This window comes from Apteryx mantelli, chromosome 10 (genome assembly GCF_036417845.1).
Source record: "Apteryx mantelli isolate bAptMan1 chromosome 10, bAptMan1.hap1, whole genome shotgun sequence".
NCBI classification, from domain to species: Eukaryota; Metazoa; Chordata; class Aves; order Apterygiformes; family Apterygidae; genus Apteryx; species Apteryx mantelli.
The window spans coordinates 1209817-1226831 of NC_089987.1; the positions used below are offsets into that span (position 1 = coordinate 1209817).

The 17015-nt window shown below is 57.9% G+C and overlaps 2 protein-coding genes across 5 annotated transcripts in view; one reads left to right on the forward strand and one right to left on the reverse strand.

Moving 5' to 3' along the window:
* The first annotated feature begins 365 nt into the window (after positions 1-365).
* On the forward strand, positions 366-5917 carry PSMD7 (proteasome 26S subunit, non-ATPase 7). Its single transcript, XM_067302300.1, has 7 exons — positions 366-512; positions 715-806; positions 1750-1842; positions 2672-2769; positions 3071-3151; positions 4660-4751; positions 5442-5917. Exons 1-7 carry the CDS (start codon positions 439-441, stop codon positions 5878-5880), a joined length of 969 nt encoding a protein of 322 aa, XP_067158401.1. The 5' UTR covers positions 366-438; the 3' UTR covers positions 5881-5917.
* Positions 5918-7710: 1793 nt separating this feature from the next.
* WWP2 (WW domain containing E3 ubiquitin protein ligase 2) overlaps positions 7711-17015 on the reverse strand; it is a 50839-nt gene continuing 41534 nt past the window's right edge. For all 4 annotated transcript variants that reach the window (XM_067302302.1, XM_067302301.1, XM_067302304.1 and 1 more), the window contains 13 exons: positions 16585-16666; positions 15786-15914; positions 15339-15417; positions 15100-15171; positions 14916-15004; positions 13943-14102; positions 12485-12618; positions 12215-12355; positions 11489-11609; positions 11011-11115; positions 10359-10455; positions 9390-9462; positions 7711-9150 (listed from right to left, as the gene is read on the reverse strand). In XM_067302302.1, coding sequence (XP_067158403.1) covers positions 9051-9150; positions 9390-9462; positions 10359-10455; positions 11011-11115; positions 11489-11609; positions 12215-12355; positions 12485-12618; positions 13943-14102; positions 14916-15004; positions 15100-15171; positions 15339-15417; positions 15786-15914; positions 16585-16666 — 1382 coding nt within the window. In that variant the 3' untranslated portion in view covers positions 7711-9050. The remainder of the gene's footprint in view (positions 9151-9389; positions 9463-10358; positions 10456-11010; positions 11116-11488; positions 11610-12214; positions 12356-12484; positions 12619-13942; positions 14103-14915; positions 15005-15099; positions 15172-15338; positions 15418-15785; positions 15915-16584; positions 16667-17015) is intronic.

The window sequence follows — 17015 nt, forward strand, 5'->3', positions numbered from 1 at the left end:
GAAGCGCCTTCCCCCGCCCTCAGCGCCCCGCTGGCGGCAGCCGCCGCGGCTCGGCGGGGCCCGGCTGCGAGGAAGGCGGCGGCGGCAGCAGCACCCCCGGGCCCCCCCGGGAAAGGGCCTCCCCGCCTCCCTGCGCCTCACCTCCGGGCGCCGCGACCTCACTTCCCCAAGATGGTGCCGCGCCGCCGACAGCAGGGACGCCCCTTCCCAAGATGGCGGCGGCGCCCCCCGTCCGCCGCGACCTCGCCAAGATGGTGCCCGGCCGCCACCGCCCCTCCCGCTTCCGCCGGCGACCTCGCCAAGATGGCGTCAGGCGGGCACCGCCCCCGAGCGGGGCAGGCTGGGAGCGCGGCGGCAGCGGCGGGCGACGGCGGGCAGCGGGCGCCGGGCCTGGTGCAGCGCGGGCCGGGCGGAGCGGCGGCGGCGGGAGCGGGCGCCATGCCGGAGCTGGCGGTGGAGCGCGTGGTGGTGCACCCGCTGGTGCTGCTCAGCGTCGTCGATCACTTCAACCGGTGAGGCGCGGTCGCCGCGCTGAGTCACGGGCCCGGCCGGCGGCGCCGCGCTGAGGCGGCCGGGGCGGCGCGGCCTGCGCGAGCCTCGGCGCGGCGGGAGGGGACGGGACGGGCCGGGCGCCGCCGCCCAGACCCCTTCGCCAGGCGGCTCTTCCCCCCGTCCCGCCGGGGCCGCCCGGCGCTGACGGCCCTTTCCCTTTAGGATAGGGAAGGTCGGGAACCAGAAGCGAGTGGTCGGCGTGTTGCTGGGCTCCTGGCAGAAGAAAATACTGGACGTGTCCAACAGCTTCGCCGGTGAGTTTGGGCGCGCTGCCCGGAGCCCGCCGCCTCGCCGCGCGGGCGAGCTGCCTCGTCCTTCCGCGAGCCTCCTGGCCGCACCCTGCGGCCTCCTTCGCGCCTGCGGACCCGCCCGTGTCGAGCAGAACCGCCGGCTGCTGGCTCGCGAACCTGCGCCTCTCCCGTCGCGCCTCTGCCCCGTGGCGGGGCGCGACGGGCAGCGCCTCAGCGGCAGGCGTAAAGCTCTCTGAAAACCCGGTGGGTGTTCTGCTGCGGAGAACTTGCCGCAGGCCCCCGGTGAGCAATCAGCGCCTTGACGCGCTAGTGCGGAAATCATAGCCTATAGCAGCGCTGTAGCTGTTATCCGCTTGCATGAAGACCTAATGTGTATTTTGGGCTTTACCTCTTTTCCCTCGGATTTTGTGCAATGAAAGTAGCGATTCTTCCTTTAAGCGTATCGTTAATTGCGTTGAAATAGTTGTTTCTTAAGTATGTTGAAATAGTTGCCTCTTAAATACTTGTTCTCAGAACTGAAGCTGTGCTCCTTTATGCTTGTTAACTCATAAAATAACTAGTTCTTTACTAAAGTGTGAATAAGTCTATCGGGATACTCAAGTTATCGTATCAAATGTTTATGCACGCCAATCTTGCATAAATTTGTATGGGAGGATTTTCTTCTCTAATGCTTTTTGTTGTCCACTGAGGATAACCTTCAAAACGCTTTGTTTCTTTGCTTCGTTCTAAAACCAATTTAGTAATTATGAGAAAGCCGCTGTCTGAGAGAATTGACCAGCATTACAGTTTAGCTTATGCAACATAATGCTGCAGGATAGTTTAAGCTGATTTAAATCCAGTCTCCTCTGGCAGCCAAAGTTACCCTAAAACATGGTCTTTCTATGAAGATGGTCTTTCCAGGCTGGAATTTGGATTCTTAAATATTGATATTTTGTTTTATTTCCAGTACCTTTTGATGAGGATGATAAGGATGATACTGTGTGGTTTCTAGACCATGACTATCTGGAGAACATGTATGGAATGTTTAAGAAAGTCAATGGTAAGTTTGGGTTTTCTTGGAGCAATGGACATATTCTGAAAAACTCTTAAGAGTTTGTCTGTATGAGAAAGAGAATTCATAGTAAGGCGGGAAATAAATAGCTCCTGTAAGAAGCTACTTCATGCTAATTCCTTGCATGGACTCATGGGTTAATTTGTGCAAATAGTTTGTGTTCTTAACACATTCATTTATACCTCATTAATTTACCCAAGTATCTTTAGGATTCTTCAGATTTCAAAAATGTGATTATTTCTACAGAATTTAAAATCTTCCTCGTGCATAGTCCTTTCTATACAGATGTGCCCTGAAATTACTTTTGCACAAACATAGACATTACAAATTTCCACTCAAAATAATAATTCCATTTGCTCCTTGGTACTGTTTTAAAAAGTGTCTTCACTATTTAGTTTGAGACTTTGGAGCTGAATGTTTAGTCACAACTGCAATTCCTATGAATTTTCTCAGCCCTGGGATCAACTGTTGTTCTCGTAAAACAGTTTGCATTTCTAGAATTCTTGCATCCGTATGTATTGAAGTTTCAAGCTGACAAATCATATTATATGCAAAATTTTATAAATTGCATGAAATATTGTAATTTACTAAAGATACTAGGAGTATAGTTATATGTGGAAAGTAAGAATGGTAACACATCTTTGTCGCTAGCCGTGTCATTATCTTGCCTACACGGATTCATTTTCCCATGCTTTACACTCGTCTTCCACAGACATCAGATTTTCCCCCTTGATTTGCTAATTCAATCTCTGTGTGTAAATCTTTCTGCTGTTTTACTGTACGACTCTGATTTAGAATCCTTTCTGGTTTTGCTCAGCTAGAGAAAGAATAGTTGGATGGTACCACACAGGCCCTAAACTACACAAGAATGACATTGCCATCAATGAACTGATGAAGAGATACTGTCCTAACTCTGTAAGTGTTAAACTTGTAACTTTTCTTTTTCTTCTGAACAGGATGCCTAGGAGCCCTTAACCCCTCCCGTTGCTATTGGTGATACAGAATGTTAAAGACTGGTAGCTGTAAAGTGATCGAGGAACTCGGATCAGAATCTTTTTAAATAGCTAGTAGATATCTATCTTCTTTTCTATGCTTGAGTTTAACATTTCTGAGCAGCCAGCATGCCATTGCTATGGAATGGAGAGCTGGCTTCAGTATTTTTGTTCTAGTCCTCGAAAGATGCCTGTTTTTCTGAAATATTTATTTTTTCCATAAGGTATTGGTGATTATTGATGTGAAACCAAAGGATCTGGGGCTGCCCACAGAAGCTTATATTTCAGTTGAAGAAGTACACGATGTAAGTATTTAACATACCTCTCAGCCTTTCCCTAGGAAAAGGGTTTACATTAAAAGGATTGCCTTATTTTCTGTGAGGTACGCATCCCATGGCATCTAGCTGCTTTTAAAATTATAGGGGATGTTGCATTCACTAATAAGGGCCTGTGACTGCCAGGCCAAGTTTTCTAAAACCAGAGTTTAAATCCCAATATGAGTGTAAGCCTGTGTAATTAAAGCTTTCATCCATCAATGCTCTTGAAAGAAGAGCTGTGTTTTACAGTTTGACCTAAGGAATTCCACCGTTTCAGCTGTTGTTATGATTCAGATGCTTCGTACCTGTTTCTGTCATGTCTGCAGCCATGCAAAAAGTCAAATCGAAATGCTTCTAAGATGTCACTTTTACATGCCAGCCTGTTTGCAGAAGTATTCCAAGTAGCTGCATGCTTATTCATTTGTTTACCAGCTAGTGCTGAATAAGTAGGTCAGACATGAGCAACACTCATTAATCACTTGCAACCGATCTGCATGCAGACAACATACAGTAGTAAGTCAGCTTTAGCTTTTCTTTCACAGTTGTCTGGTTTTATACGTTCTGGACATCTATAAAGGAGTTTGATTCTCTTGCCTGTCTGAGGCCCTTGCTAGAGAGAAGCAGCTGTTCCTGGTATTACAGGTCTTACATATGTAGGATTTGTTCTTAGTTCTGTGAACTCACAATAGTCCCAGTAGTGCTTTTTGTTTATGACTGTATACTGTTCCAATTAATGGTTTTGAAAACACATGGGTAAAATTCATCCTCAGTAATTCAGCTTGTAACTCTCTTAAATTTCTTCCTTAATCTCCACTGTATAAATTGTAATTTGAATGACATTGCTCCATGTTTGTATTTCTTTCTGGAACTGCATGTGTGCTTGTAACTTGCTAAGAGTGAGTATCAGGATGACAAAAGGTATCCCAAAATATAATAAGGTTGTGTCAGGAAAGAAAGTAGTTATCATGACATTTAGCAAGGCTTTCCATGTTCTACCTTCCAGCACATAAACCTGCAAAAAATATCTTAATTGAAAATTATGCAGAGCCCAGGAAAGAAGAAATCACTAGCAACTTTGGACATGTAACAATTGGTAATGCTAGTTAAACCAAGAAAACTCAAACTGGAGTCTTCTCTGATTTCTTGTGGACTACGTATAACTAGTTTGCTAGATTCACTAACATAGTTTCTTAAGTTTCCTATCTAAAATGCCATGTTTTTAAAAGGCATTGTGATTCACTTATAAACTTCTCGCCTTACTTGTGTACTTCAGTCCCCTGATATTCTGCTTTGCCATATTTTTTTTCTACTGCCTCTTCCAGATCCTGTCATGCAAATCTAGGTTTCAGTAAATCTTAGCCTTCGCATTGTTTGAGCAGTGTCCACTGTTTACATGCGAGACACCTGATATTGGCTAGTTAATATGTATCCGAGTACCTGTAGTCAGCTATTTGCTTGTATCTAACCTCGTCTCTTTGTATCCCTGCACCTCAAAGGATGGCACTCCAACCTCCAAGACGTTTGAGCATGTGACCAGTGAAATTGGAGCGGAAGAAGCAGAGGAAGTTGGTGTTGAACACTTGTTACGGTAAACATTTTTAAAAGGAAAGCTTTCTCGTAAAACTAGCATAGCAGTGAACAGGATCCATCTGGCATCATCCAGTGCCAGCCAGGAAAAACAGATCTTGTTAAACATGCTACTTAAAATTTAAGAGAGTATTAATTTATCAGTCTTGCTTATCATATTCAATCATTGGTAGTGAAATGTGTGATTACTTGCTGAAATTTCATCAGATGATGAAAACTGCAATTAACTGTATCAAAGCTTCAGAGAATTGCATTGTTTGGACCTGTTCCAAGCCACTGTACATCTCTTGGAGCAGTATTAAAGGAAGTATTGCTGAGATATCTGTAGCTGACATTAGCAAAGATTTCCTGTCCAAAAAAGAGTAGTCACCTGATACAAACTGCATAGCTGTTTCACCTGTCAGAAATCCTGGTGTTTTATTTCTGTCCATCAGACTGGTGTTACTAATATTATTCCAAAGAGAACATAGGCACACAGCAGGATACAACAAAGAACAATGACCTGTTAGATCTACTTTCTGAGTGCACAAGTGGAAGTCTGTTCGTTCTCAGTCTTTGACTCGACGCATTCAGTTTAATTGTACTTCATCTGTGCTTCAAATAGTACTTCTGTTTTTAAGCTGGAAAAACCTATTAATGAATGTGCAAAGTAACATTCTAATGCTGATTCCTTCTGTTGTGGGTGTTTCAGAGACATCAAGGATACAACAGTGGGCACTCTGTCCCAGCGGATCACGAATCAGGTCCATGGTTTGAAGGGACTGAACTCCAAGCTTCTGGACATCAGGAGCTACTTAGAGAAAGTAGCCATGGGCAAGCTACCCATCAATCACCAGATCATTTACCATCTTCAGGATGTCTTCAACCTGCTACCAGATGTCAACCTGCAAGAGTTTGTCAAGGCCTTTTATCTGAAGACCAATGACCAGATGGTGGTAGTTTATCTGGCGTCTCTTATCCGTTCTGTGGTTGCCCTGCACAACCTCATTAACAACAAGATTGCGAATAGGGATGCAGAGAAGAAAGAAGGACAGGAAAAAGAAGAAAGCAAAAAGGAGAGGAAAGATGAGAAGGAAAAAGACAAGGAGAAGAGTGATGTTAAGAAAGAGGAGAAAAAGGAGAAAAAGTAAAGTGTAGGTTTTTTATTTGTAAATTAAAAATCTTGTAAACTAATTGCTTTGCTGCTGGATTCTTTTCCCTTGTTGAAATGATCAAAGTGCTCTGCTTTCCCCTATTTTGATATTTGCTTTCTGTGCTCATCATAAATAGTTGGATAGATCCACACAAACTGGTGGCTGTCAAGCATACAGTCTTACTCTGGCAGTTTGATTCTTGTGCTGAACAGGAAAGGGGTAAAAGCAAGGGTGACGTCTTTTAATTTAGGGCCATGTTCTTCCTCCCTAACCCCCATTGCTCTTGTCTCATGCTTTGATGATGTAGGCCAATAGCTGAACAAGAGTGCTGCTGCACGGTGTGTTCAATTTCAATCCCCTTACATGTGACCTGTCACTGAATTCTCACTACTGTAGGAGATCTGATTTTATTAGTATTTATTCATTTTTGAGCCAAGAACATGTTAGGGAGTTCTAGAAGCACCCGGGAGTGAAGGGGAAAGGGGATGTTGCTACTATTGACCACTTTATGCCTTAGCAGGGGCTAGTATACTTTTTTTGCTGTCCTTTCTATGTGATTAGTAATGAGAACTGGTTGGCTGTTTTGTTACCTAACACTTTAAAAAGAAGAAGGAAAAAAAGTGCAGGTATAAACTAGACTGTGGCTGGTTATGTGATGCAGCCCCGTTGCCTCCCTGCTCCAAAAGGGTGAGGGGGGCTTGGTGACTCCCCGCTCCTGGCGGTGGGACAGCTGGGGACAGGGGGAGTGCGGGAGGGTCCTGCCCCACAGGGCTGCCTGCAGCAAACGAAGAGTTTTCCTGGTGCTGGCTGCACTGCTCTTGGCAACTGTTTTCCACAGTGCAGCAGGAGTAACAGCCTCATGAAAAAGGAAACAAAACAAAAAAAGGGGGGGGGGGGGATGAAAGGCAAAAGCAAACCCTCCACCAGCTGAGGCCGTGGCTAACACGTGCAGTCACAGGGCAGTTGCTGCAGGCAGGGCTGTTTCCCCAGGTGCCGTGAGCCCTGGATTTGGCTTGGGCTGTATTTTTTGCTGCTGGCTGCTGCCATGCGCCTTGGCCTCACTAACCTGCCGTCACCTGGTGAGGCCCCAGCTCTCGCAGGCCGGCAGGCAGCCACCATGCAGGGCCGGCCAGGCCACGAGCTCCTGCACCTACCAGGGTGCTGCCGGCTCTGAGCAGGGCCAGGGCTCCACGTGGCCCTGGCTCCGGCCCTGCCAAGGCTCCCAGGCTCTGGGTTTAGCCTGGCACAATGACAGGGCTTGACATAGCACCCCGAGCTGCATCCCAACTCTGGCACCATTAGCCATGTCCATGGCACCGCGAGCCGTGGCCCCATGCTCACACGCAGCGGCCGGGCTGAGCATCGCCGCGCCACCTCCCACTTCCGTCAGCTCTGCCTTTGCCCTGATGGCTTCACTCCCATGAGCAGCCTGATGGCCAGGGCCGACCCGGCTGCGGTTCGTGCTCGTGCCCCCTCCCCAGCCAAACCTCACAGCAACCCCCCCCCCCCCGGCCTCCCATTCAGCCCTCGCCCACCCACCCCGTCCCGTCCCCACCATGTCCCTGGGACCAGCTGCCCGAGCCCCAGCAGATGCCAGAATCATTCCTGGCATCTCCATCCTGAGCCTGGAGGAGCTCAGCCCCGCAGCCAAGCCACCTCCTCTCCCTGCTGCTGCGGACCACTGCCTTGGGGGCCAGGATGCAGCCAGGCCCCCCCCCCCCCAATTCCTGCAGCCTTGGGGGGGGGGGGGGGCAGCCCTGCTGGGGGACCCACAGCACAGCCCCCTCCGCACCCCCTCCGCCACCGCAGCCACGGGGACGCAGAGCACAGCAGCCGCTTGTCCTTTATTGCACGAGAACTTGGCGTCACCGAGGCGGGATGGGGCAGTACAAAACTATCCATCAAAAGCTATTGCCATATTTTGTATCCAGAGACTTCACCTATGTACAGGTATATACACCCGTGCGGGCTCGCGCCAGCCCGCGGGGAGCGTCCCTGCGCAGGGGCCGCAGCGGCAGGGTCACAGCCAAGGGCAGAGGCCCCACACGAGCTCCCGAATCCGGGTATCCGCCGCCGGTGGAAGGGCCGGAGCCGCAAGGCCGGAGCTGCTTGTGCAGCTGGCAGCCCCTGTACCCCCCCTCCATGGGGTGTGACGCTGAAATAAAACAGCATCCGCTGGGGAGCCCCAGTGCAGATTGGCTTTGCAAAAGTGGCCGTGTTGCGTCTGCAGCGGGAGCCGGGGTTACAGCGCGGGAAGGAGCCACATCCCAGCTCCCCATCCCCGTCGCTGGGTGCAGGAGGGAGCCCCAACGCACACGTTTTCAGGAGCAGCGACGAGGCAGCTGAAAGCCATTTCCCCTCCTCACTCGCATCTGTTAAGATGCCATGAGAAGGCAGGGGGAAAAAAAAAAAAATCTAGGCAAAAAACCCTGCACCCAGGAAAAGGCCCAGGCAGGCTCCAAAACTCGGCGCTCCTGGCAAAGCTGCTGCTCCAGCTGAAACGCCCGGCGAGGCGACAGCCGCCACCGGTGTCTGGTGGGACCCAGCCGCTCCCGGCCCCGGGCTGCCTCGACCCCCCTCACCAGGGGACAGGGCGCAGCTACGGCACGGTGCAAAACGTGGGGGTAGGAGGGAAAACAGACTGCAGAAAAATAGAGGGGGTTTGTCTTCAAATTCTCACTCGCCGTTCGTCAGCCGGAACGTGTTCGTGTCCGTTTGCAAAGGGAGAGGCCAGGCTGCGCCCACCACGGAGGCGCGAGGTTCCTCGCCCCCTCGCCCAGCAGGAAGGGACGAGCCCGGCTAATACTGAGCAGCTACGGGGCAGGAGAGGGGAGCGATGCCCCGCGTCTCCCTGTGTCCCGCCTCCCGGCGAGGCGAGGGCGCACGGGGAGCGTCGCTGTGGTCGCTGAGGCCGGAGGCTTTGCCCCTTCCTCCCCGCGCCCCCCGCCAGCCGTGCGGGGCCGGCCTCACGCACCGCCCTCCCCATCGCGCCCTGGCTTCGCAGAGCAGGGAGACACAGATGCGCGTTCCCTGGGGCCGTGCCGGCGTGGGAGCGAGGGAGGCAAGACCCGGTGCCGGCTGCACGGCGGCAGAGCGGGAGGGCGCAGCGGGCAGCTCGCTCCAGGGCCTTCCCGTCCCGGGCGCAGCCGGGAGAGCACCGAGCTCCATCACTCCTGTCCAAAGCCTTCCGTCTCCTCGATGGCGTACAGCAGCTTCTCCTTCAGCTGTTCATAGCTCTTGTAGGGAGGGAGATCCAGGCGGTTAAAGCTGGAGAGAAAAGGGGGGTTGTGAACGCCGCGGAGCGGGTAGGGGTCCCTCTCCCACCACGGTCCTCCCACCAGCTCAGGGGCTGCACTAAGCGGCTCTGCTGGACTCTGCTCCCAGGAATGTGGCCGCATTCCCTGGAAAGCCCCGGGCAGAGCTCGTGGAGAGAACGGAGGCCAGCAGAGCCCGTTCGTATCTGCCCCCGCGCGCTCCCAGCGGGGCCCAGGAGAAGTCACACTCACCACGTGTGGCTCCGGGGCAGCCAAGTCTCTTTGCCAACTTTATCGATGCAGAATTTCTGGGGCCCGTTGCTGCCTGTTAACGAAGAGCACAGCAAAGCTCGCTGCGTCACCAGGAGCCGAAAGAGACGCCTCCGGCTGACGCAGCCAGCCAGCGGATCTCACTGTCACGGGCCCTGCTGACCCCGCACACACGAGGGCACAAACCATTATCAACACTTCTACACACCGCCTGCTCTGACCCCTTTTGCAGAGAGAATGTACAAAATATATATATAAATACATATATACGTATGTATGTTCACAGCATACAGTGATAACAGTGCATCTCCTGAGTAGGACGTTAAATAGCAAGTGCTAAGATGTATTATCTGCAGCACTGAGCAAGTCCATCCAAGAGCTTTAGAAGAGCTGGCTCAGGAACTCTGAGTCACAGAGGTTGCTTTTTAACAAATTGTGAATGCTGGAGGAGCTCCAGGGGACTGGAAAAAAGCTAATGTGCCAATAAGAATAAACTAACGGGCTAAGCTAGTTGGTTAGTTTGACATCGATTCCAGGAAAATAACGGAAAGGCTGGTAGAGAACCCAGAAAGCAGCAAATTAAAGGACGGCAGTAGAATAATGCCATACAGTGTGGTTTTCTGGAAAAGGGGTTTCGTCACACAGAAATCAAAATTAAATCAAAATCATATCTCCTGCAAAGAGATTACAAACCGGACTCAAAGTTAACTGTGGTGACATAGTTCATGTCTAAGGAATTTGCCTTAGTACTGCACAAGGCTGGACTGAATCGCTGCGCGCCCCCGCTCGGTGCTCCAGCGTCCCAGCTACCTCACTACTTGCTTACTGCGAACTGCCCCGAGATCTGCGGTGGGAGCGTGGAGAATCAGCTCCGCACACCCACCCCAGAGCGCGTCCGCTCACCCCAGGCCGCTTCCCGCAACCGGGGCACCGGGAGCCGGGAATACGCACCGATGAGCTCCGCAAAGCCTCCGACGGGCAGGCGGCAGGTCCCCGTCACAAACTGCAACAGCCGGATCCGCTTCTCATTGTCCATTTCTTTAACCACCTGCGATGACAGCGCTGGAGTAAAGTGGGATCCGCTGCGGCCCCCGAAGCCCTGAGCCCGACCAGGTCCGGGTTTTCTGAACCAGCCCGAGCTCCGGCCCCAGGAGCCTCGGGGAAATGAGTGCGTCCCGGCCGGCCTGAGCGCCCGCCCGGCGGGAGCGGTTCTCACAGTGCTGCAACCCAGGCTCTGCCCTGCATCGCCCTGGCTGAGGGCTGTTTTCCGAGCCCTCTCCGGAGCAGAATCACCTGCACCGACGCAGCTTTATTACTCGCCACCCTCTCGTCTCGCCCACCCAAGAGCGGCAGCTATGGCTAGAAACACGCTGACCACTAAGTGCTGCCTGCTGTCCTCGGCAGCGGCGCTGGGGCCTCTGCCAGCTACAGCCAAAGGCTCCTCGCTGAACACGTGTTCTCGGTTATATTTCACTCCTCCAGATGGCCTCCGAGGCAGCCGAGCCAGGCCGCCCCTGCTCCCCCAGGCCTCGGGCAGGGGACCTTCCTCAGCACCGCAGCGCGGGACACGGCGGCGGCGGCGGCGCTGCTGGCCCAGGCTCACCTGCCAGAACCACTGGATCTGCTTGCTGTTCTTGGTGTAATGCCGGTAGATGGTGTTCTTCTGCCAGTCGCTCATGTCGATCTCCTGCATGCCGCAGAGCATCAGCTAGGGGAGACGGGCAGTCGGCAGGTGAGGCGAAACACGACCTTGCGCCCACGCTTTGGGCGCGCAGGAGCACCGAGTCCTTGGGTGCAGGCTCCACCTCCGCACCAAGTCCCCGTACAGGGAACGGAGGCATCCGGGAGGAATTCCCGGTCTCTGACAGGATCCTCATAGAGGACCCAACAAGGGGGCACCACGCAGGCGCTGCCACCTCCCCGTACCCCTGCCAGCAGGGCCGAGGGGCAGAGGCACAGGCAGAGCGTACGAGCAAGGCCCGCGTGCTTGCCGGTTCCTCGCGCCTGCCAGGGGCATCCCACGGCAGGGCGGGAAGCAGCGATATCCGCGCTGCCGCTCCCCTCCCGCAGCACCAGCTCACCTCCAGCTCCTTCTCGTCGAAGTAGCGCAGCCACTCCAGCGGCACCACCTCGTTGAAGCCGTCCAGGAAAGCCTTGGTCTGCTCCTCCACGCCCCGTGTGAACCTCCAGTCCGTCAGCAGCCTGGTGAGGCAGAGCGCGGTCGGCAGGCGGCCGGGCGCTCCAGCACCGGCGCGAGGGGGAGCCGCCGTCACAGGCTTGGCTGGGAGGCAGCCGGCCTCGCAGCAGGCACGTGGGGGCGAGGAGAGAGGGAGTCCTGCAAACTGCAAGGGCTCCCCTCGATTCCCACGAGCGGGTTTCTCTCTCTGCTGCCCAACCCACGAGCGGCACGAGGACGAGGCAGCGGAGGGCACCGGGGACAGATCCGCGGCCGTCCGCAGGGTGAGGGGGGAAACCACATCCCCTGGCCGGAGCCTTCTCGGAGCAGGACTGAGGGAGCCTGGTAGCCCCCACCCAGGCCAGATGGCCCCGAGCTGCCGCAGGACGGGGAGAGGAGTCTCGCCCTCTCTCCCCTCTCCTCTTTCCTGAAAGCGCTGGCGACGGCCCAGGCAGCAGCAAGCCAGACCGCAGCGGAGCTCGCAGCTAGGCTGACCGCGCCAGCCCCTGCTTGTCGCAGGCCACGTAGCCCCAGGAAGCGGCCACGTCCCCAGCCCCACGTCTCCGCGCCAGGGCTGCCCTACGGCCAGCGGGGCTGAGCGCCCGACGGGGGCCTCGGGACCCGGACTCACATGATGTACTCCTCCTTGTTCTCCTCCGTCACCCGGATGCTCTCCCCGCCCTCCTTCAGCTCATGGGTGGTCACCTTGCCCAGGATCTCCATGTCCTGGATGAAGTACAGCTCCAGGCCGCACTCCTCCAGGCTGTTCTCCCTGCAGGAAGACACCGAGACGTTACTTCTCATGGAGGCACAATGCTTCGGCACAGCCCGTCACCGAGGGACCAGCTGGCTCCCCGCAGGAGAAGCGGGGCCCAGGGCGGCGGGAGCACGGGGCACTGACTTGGTCCAGACGATGGAGTTGTAGAACTCGGGGTCGATGGACTCCAGGTCCTTCAGCGTGGGGCGCTTGTTGAGCATCCGCTTGTAGAAGGGCAGCGTGAAGCCCGTATCAATGAACTTCCCGTGATACAGAGCCTGCGGAGAGGGGACACCTGGTCACTGGGGGGTGGGATCCCAGAGTTCAGACCCACGCGCTCCCCTGTGGGGCAGGGAGAGATGACGCCCCATTGCTGCGCGCAGCCCGCAGGGAATCGCTCTGCCGGGCCCCGAAACCCCTCCGAGCGGGGGGAGCGAGGGCCGCGCAGGCTGCGCCGAGCTCCTTCCCGGATGGCAAACGGCGCAAGGAGGAACGCGCTGCTCCCCGACAACGCTGCCCCATGCGGGCCGGGGCCCGGGCCCGTGGGGTCGCCGGCGGCTTGCTGGGAGCGGGGCGCGCGGCCCCTCTCCCCTCCCCAGTGCGAATTCCACGGCGTCGCCCGCTCCCCGCACGGCTCTATTAAGAGCACTTGTTTAAACAGAGCTCTGCTGTGGCTTCCCTGAATCCCTGGCTTCCAGGAGCCCCAAGGCAAAGGCAGCCAAAAATAATGCAGACGCTTGTCTAGAACGGCCCAGCGGTGAGTAATAGTCTGGGGTTTTATTGGTATCCTGCAAGGCGCGGGGCAGGGCAGGGCAGGGCAGGACGGCCTGGGAGACCCGAGCAGCGCGCCCCGGCTCCCCGCCGCACCGAGGGGCCGCGGGCAGAGACCCTTCCCGAGCCGGGGAGCCCCTCGCGGCCCCCGGACCTGGGGCGCTCTGCAAGCAGGCTGGCCGTGGGCAACGCGACGCAAACGGGAGTCGCCGCTCTGGGGCTCGGGCGGCTGGAAAATCTCACACCGCTGGGGCTAAAAATAGTCCCCAAAGCTGCAGACCCGACAACACCTGGGGTGGCAGCCAAAGACCTGGAGCCATCCCCGCCACACGGCCCCGGGGAAAGCAGGTCCCCTCCGGCCCTCGGCCATCCCCAGCTTTGCGAGCCGTCGCCTGCACCCTTCCCCGAGCCCCTCGGACCCCCTCCGCCCTCCCGACCCGCTCCCAGCAAAGCCGGCGCGAGCAGGCGCTCAAGGAAAGGCGGGTGGCTCTGCGGAGCTGAGCGCATCCGTGGCACGCGGGTGTCCTCCGCGTCCCAGCGCCCGTCGCCGTCCCCTGCCCCGTGGCCAAGGCGGGCGCAAGGCAGCGCCTCCCGCTGCTGCTCGGCCCCAGGGAGAGCGGGCCGGGGAGGCCAGGACGAAAGCCGGGAGCAGGATCCGGCCGGTCTGAGAGCAAATCAAGCGTCTTGTCCGCTATCGCCTCCCCAACCCCTCCGTCTCTCGGGGCCCGTCGCCGCGGCCCCCGCCAGCACCGCTCGCCGCCGCGGGAAGGCTCCTGCTGCCAGGGGCTGGTGGCCACCGACCGCGGGAGCCGGCCGGCACCGGGCTCTTACCATGGCGATGAAGCGGCCGATGAAGCGGAAGTAGGTGAGGTGGTCGGGGTTGATGGAGGAGGCGGGGTTGATCTGCAGGCAGTAGTTGTTCTTGCCGGCGTATTCGAAGAGACAGTACATGGGGTTGAGCACCTCGTGCGACAGGAGGAAGAACCACTCCCTGGGGGCAGGAGGAGCGGCAGAGCCGCGATGCGATGAGTGCCGCCGGCAGCCACCCGCACTTGGGCAAGGAGCCCGCGCTGCCGGGCCGCCCCGACAAGGACTTCACCCGAGCGAAGGGGGGACAGCCCCCATCCCGTCCCGTCCCTCTGCAGCAGCCTGTACAAACCAAGCTCCTGTCTCCTTCGGGTGCCGGTTTAAGCTTTGGGCCCCGGGGTGACTGGGCGAGGGCGTTCGCTGCCTCCTGCCGTCCTCCACCCCGGAGTCCATCCACCGTTACAGAGGCGCCGAGCGAGGTTTGCAAGTGCTTTCAGAGACATCAGCGAGAAACGCCCCCGCCAGCGGGAGCAGCGGGCGCCACGGCTCGGTCCCACGCACGGCGCCATGCACCCACGCGCGCACACACCCCAGGGTGCACGCACAGAGCCCCGCTTGTCCACACGCGCCGTGCCAGCACGCGCCCCGCTCTTTCCTTCCACCCATCCACTTGGCACACCGCGCCGCACGGGGCTGCCGGCAGGCATCCCACCCCAGAGCGGCCCAGGAGGGGCATCCGTCCCGGCTTTGCTCCCCCGGCAGCTCGGGGGCACGAGTCCTTCGGCGCAGAGACAGCCCCGGTATCCTGTCCGTGGTTCTACCCTGTGGTAGAACAGCCTGACGTAACCTACCATAGGGTAAAACCACTGGCAGGACACAGAGAGACGCAGCGCAGGAGCCCCTACACCGGAGCCGGGAGCAGCGGCGCCACGGGGAAGGAGCGGGCGAGAGCGCGCCAGCGCGAGCACCCCCCCGGTCCCACCGTGCCAGCGCTCACCTGGCGATGCCGCCGTAGTCCAGGCCTTCCTCTCCTCGCATGATGATGTACAGGCGGCGCCGCAGGTCGTACGGCTTCATGTTCATGATCTGAAGAGAAGCAAAGGGCACCGTCAGCCCGGGGCTGCCGCGCGAGGGGCTGCCCCGGCGCCGACGCAGCCTCTGCCGCCCCGGCTCCTCCTCACCTGCTGGAAGGAGTCCTCGAAGAGCGTCTGCCGCGAAACGCTGATCTTCACGTGGCTGGGCAGCGCGTTCGACTGCAAGCGAGGCACAGACACGAGGCTTTGTGCAGGACGGCGCAGCGGCCGTCCTCTCCCGAGCCTGCCACGGGGTCAGGCCGTCGGCCAACCCGCCCCGGCTCAGCGGCCCTCCCGGCCCCCGCGTTGCCCAGGGCCCCCGCGTTGCCCATGGCCCCCGCACTCACGTGGCACAGAAAGCGGAACTGGTGGTACTTCCAGCGAAAGCTCCGGTCGTACGCCCCAGGCGACCCACCTTGCTTGCTCCTGCAAAAGCAACGCGCGCCACGGCTCAGTACGCAGCCCCACGTCCCCACGCGCTCTGACCCAAGCTGCCCGGGCCCGTGGCGAGGAGGCTCCTCGGCGGCCAGGCAGCAGGAAGGAGGAAGCCACTGTCTCTAGGACGGGTCACCTCAGCTGCATGCAGGGAGCTCTGCTCCATCGGAGCCACGGGGAAGCTCCTTAGCCCACAGCTCAAGGTCCTCGCGACAGAGAGACCCACCTCACCAGCCTGCGCCGCGACCCCACACGTGGAAGAGCTGGCAACAAGCAAGGCGAGCCCCAGCTCCTCGTGCCACGCGCCGACCGCGGGGCCCCCCACTGCAGAACGGTGGGGGTGGCGCAGAAGGACTCACCCAGACTCGAATCCGGGACGCGGGTCTTTGAAGGTGGTGGTGCGAGTGTTGTGGTCCACGAAGTAGCGCACGCCCTCGTTCGTGTACTTCATCTCCCAGCCAGGCGGCAAGGGCGGCTCCTGGATCATCCTGCCCGGCACGAGGACGGCGTTACCGAACGCGTGGCTCGGGGGCCCTGGTTCCGCGCACGCTCACCCTGACCCGGGGCCCTCCTGCTGCTGCCCCGTGCGACTAGCTCAACCTCGCAGCTCTACGCCGGGGACACACTGCAGACACCCGCCTGCGCTTGCAGCCCGTGGCGGGCCAGGCCACAGCTACGGCTCCGCTCTCTACCTGCGGGAGATGTGCCCAAGTGGAGACCTGGGCCACATCCTCAGCTGCAGCAGGTCTGCAGGGAGCCGCGAGCCAAAGCTCTGGAGGAGCCGCAGCGAAGCCCTGCGAGAAGGCGACGGGAAGGCACCTCTTCCTGCCCCAAGAGCCCGGCGACCTTCCCCATCACCGACCGCTCAGGCCCAGGGCCTCCCAGCCATTTCCCGATCGCTCCGCTCTGCTCCCATGAGCCTGGCAGCCCCCCCAGCACGCCGGGGCTCGTGGTATCCGGCTCCCTCGTGCTCCGAGCCTGCCTGGTCTCTGCCCGTCGCTCGCAGCGCTTCCGCACCCCAGCGCCGGAGCCTGCAGGACTGGCTCGGGGCTCGGTCCCATGGGCAGGCCAGGCCCCCAGCTTTCCGCGCTCGGTAGCCCGTTAGACGCGTCTCCAGAAAGTACAAGCATCCTCCCCGCTCTTCCCAACGGCTCCTACCCCTGCGTGCGAGGGTCTTCCCACTGGGTGGTCCGCGTGTTGTGGTTCACGTAATACACTCGCCCATTGTCCTGTCTCTTCTCTAAGAGAAAAGGGGAGAGGAAGCGTTAGCCCGTGCGCTCGGCCGGCCACCGGGAAGGAGCAGGCTCCTCCGCCCGCGTCCCAAGAGGAAGAGACGGCCCTCCCCAGCTCGCGAGCAGCGCGGCGCTCCCTCCTTTACACCTCCCCGCCTGCTCCCCGGGCGAAGGCGAGATAAAAGCACGCGCTTCCACGCACTCGAGCCGCGGTGCTCTGGCGCGGCCCCGCTCAGACACGCAACACTACAAACGCGGCATCGCTGCGTGCGGCTCCGCGGAGGTTTTCCCCAGTGCGGCCAGGCTCCCTCCGCCGCCTGCTGCCCACGCTCGCTGCACACGCGTACGGCCCTTTGC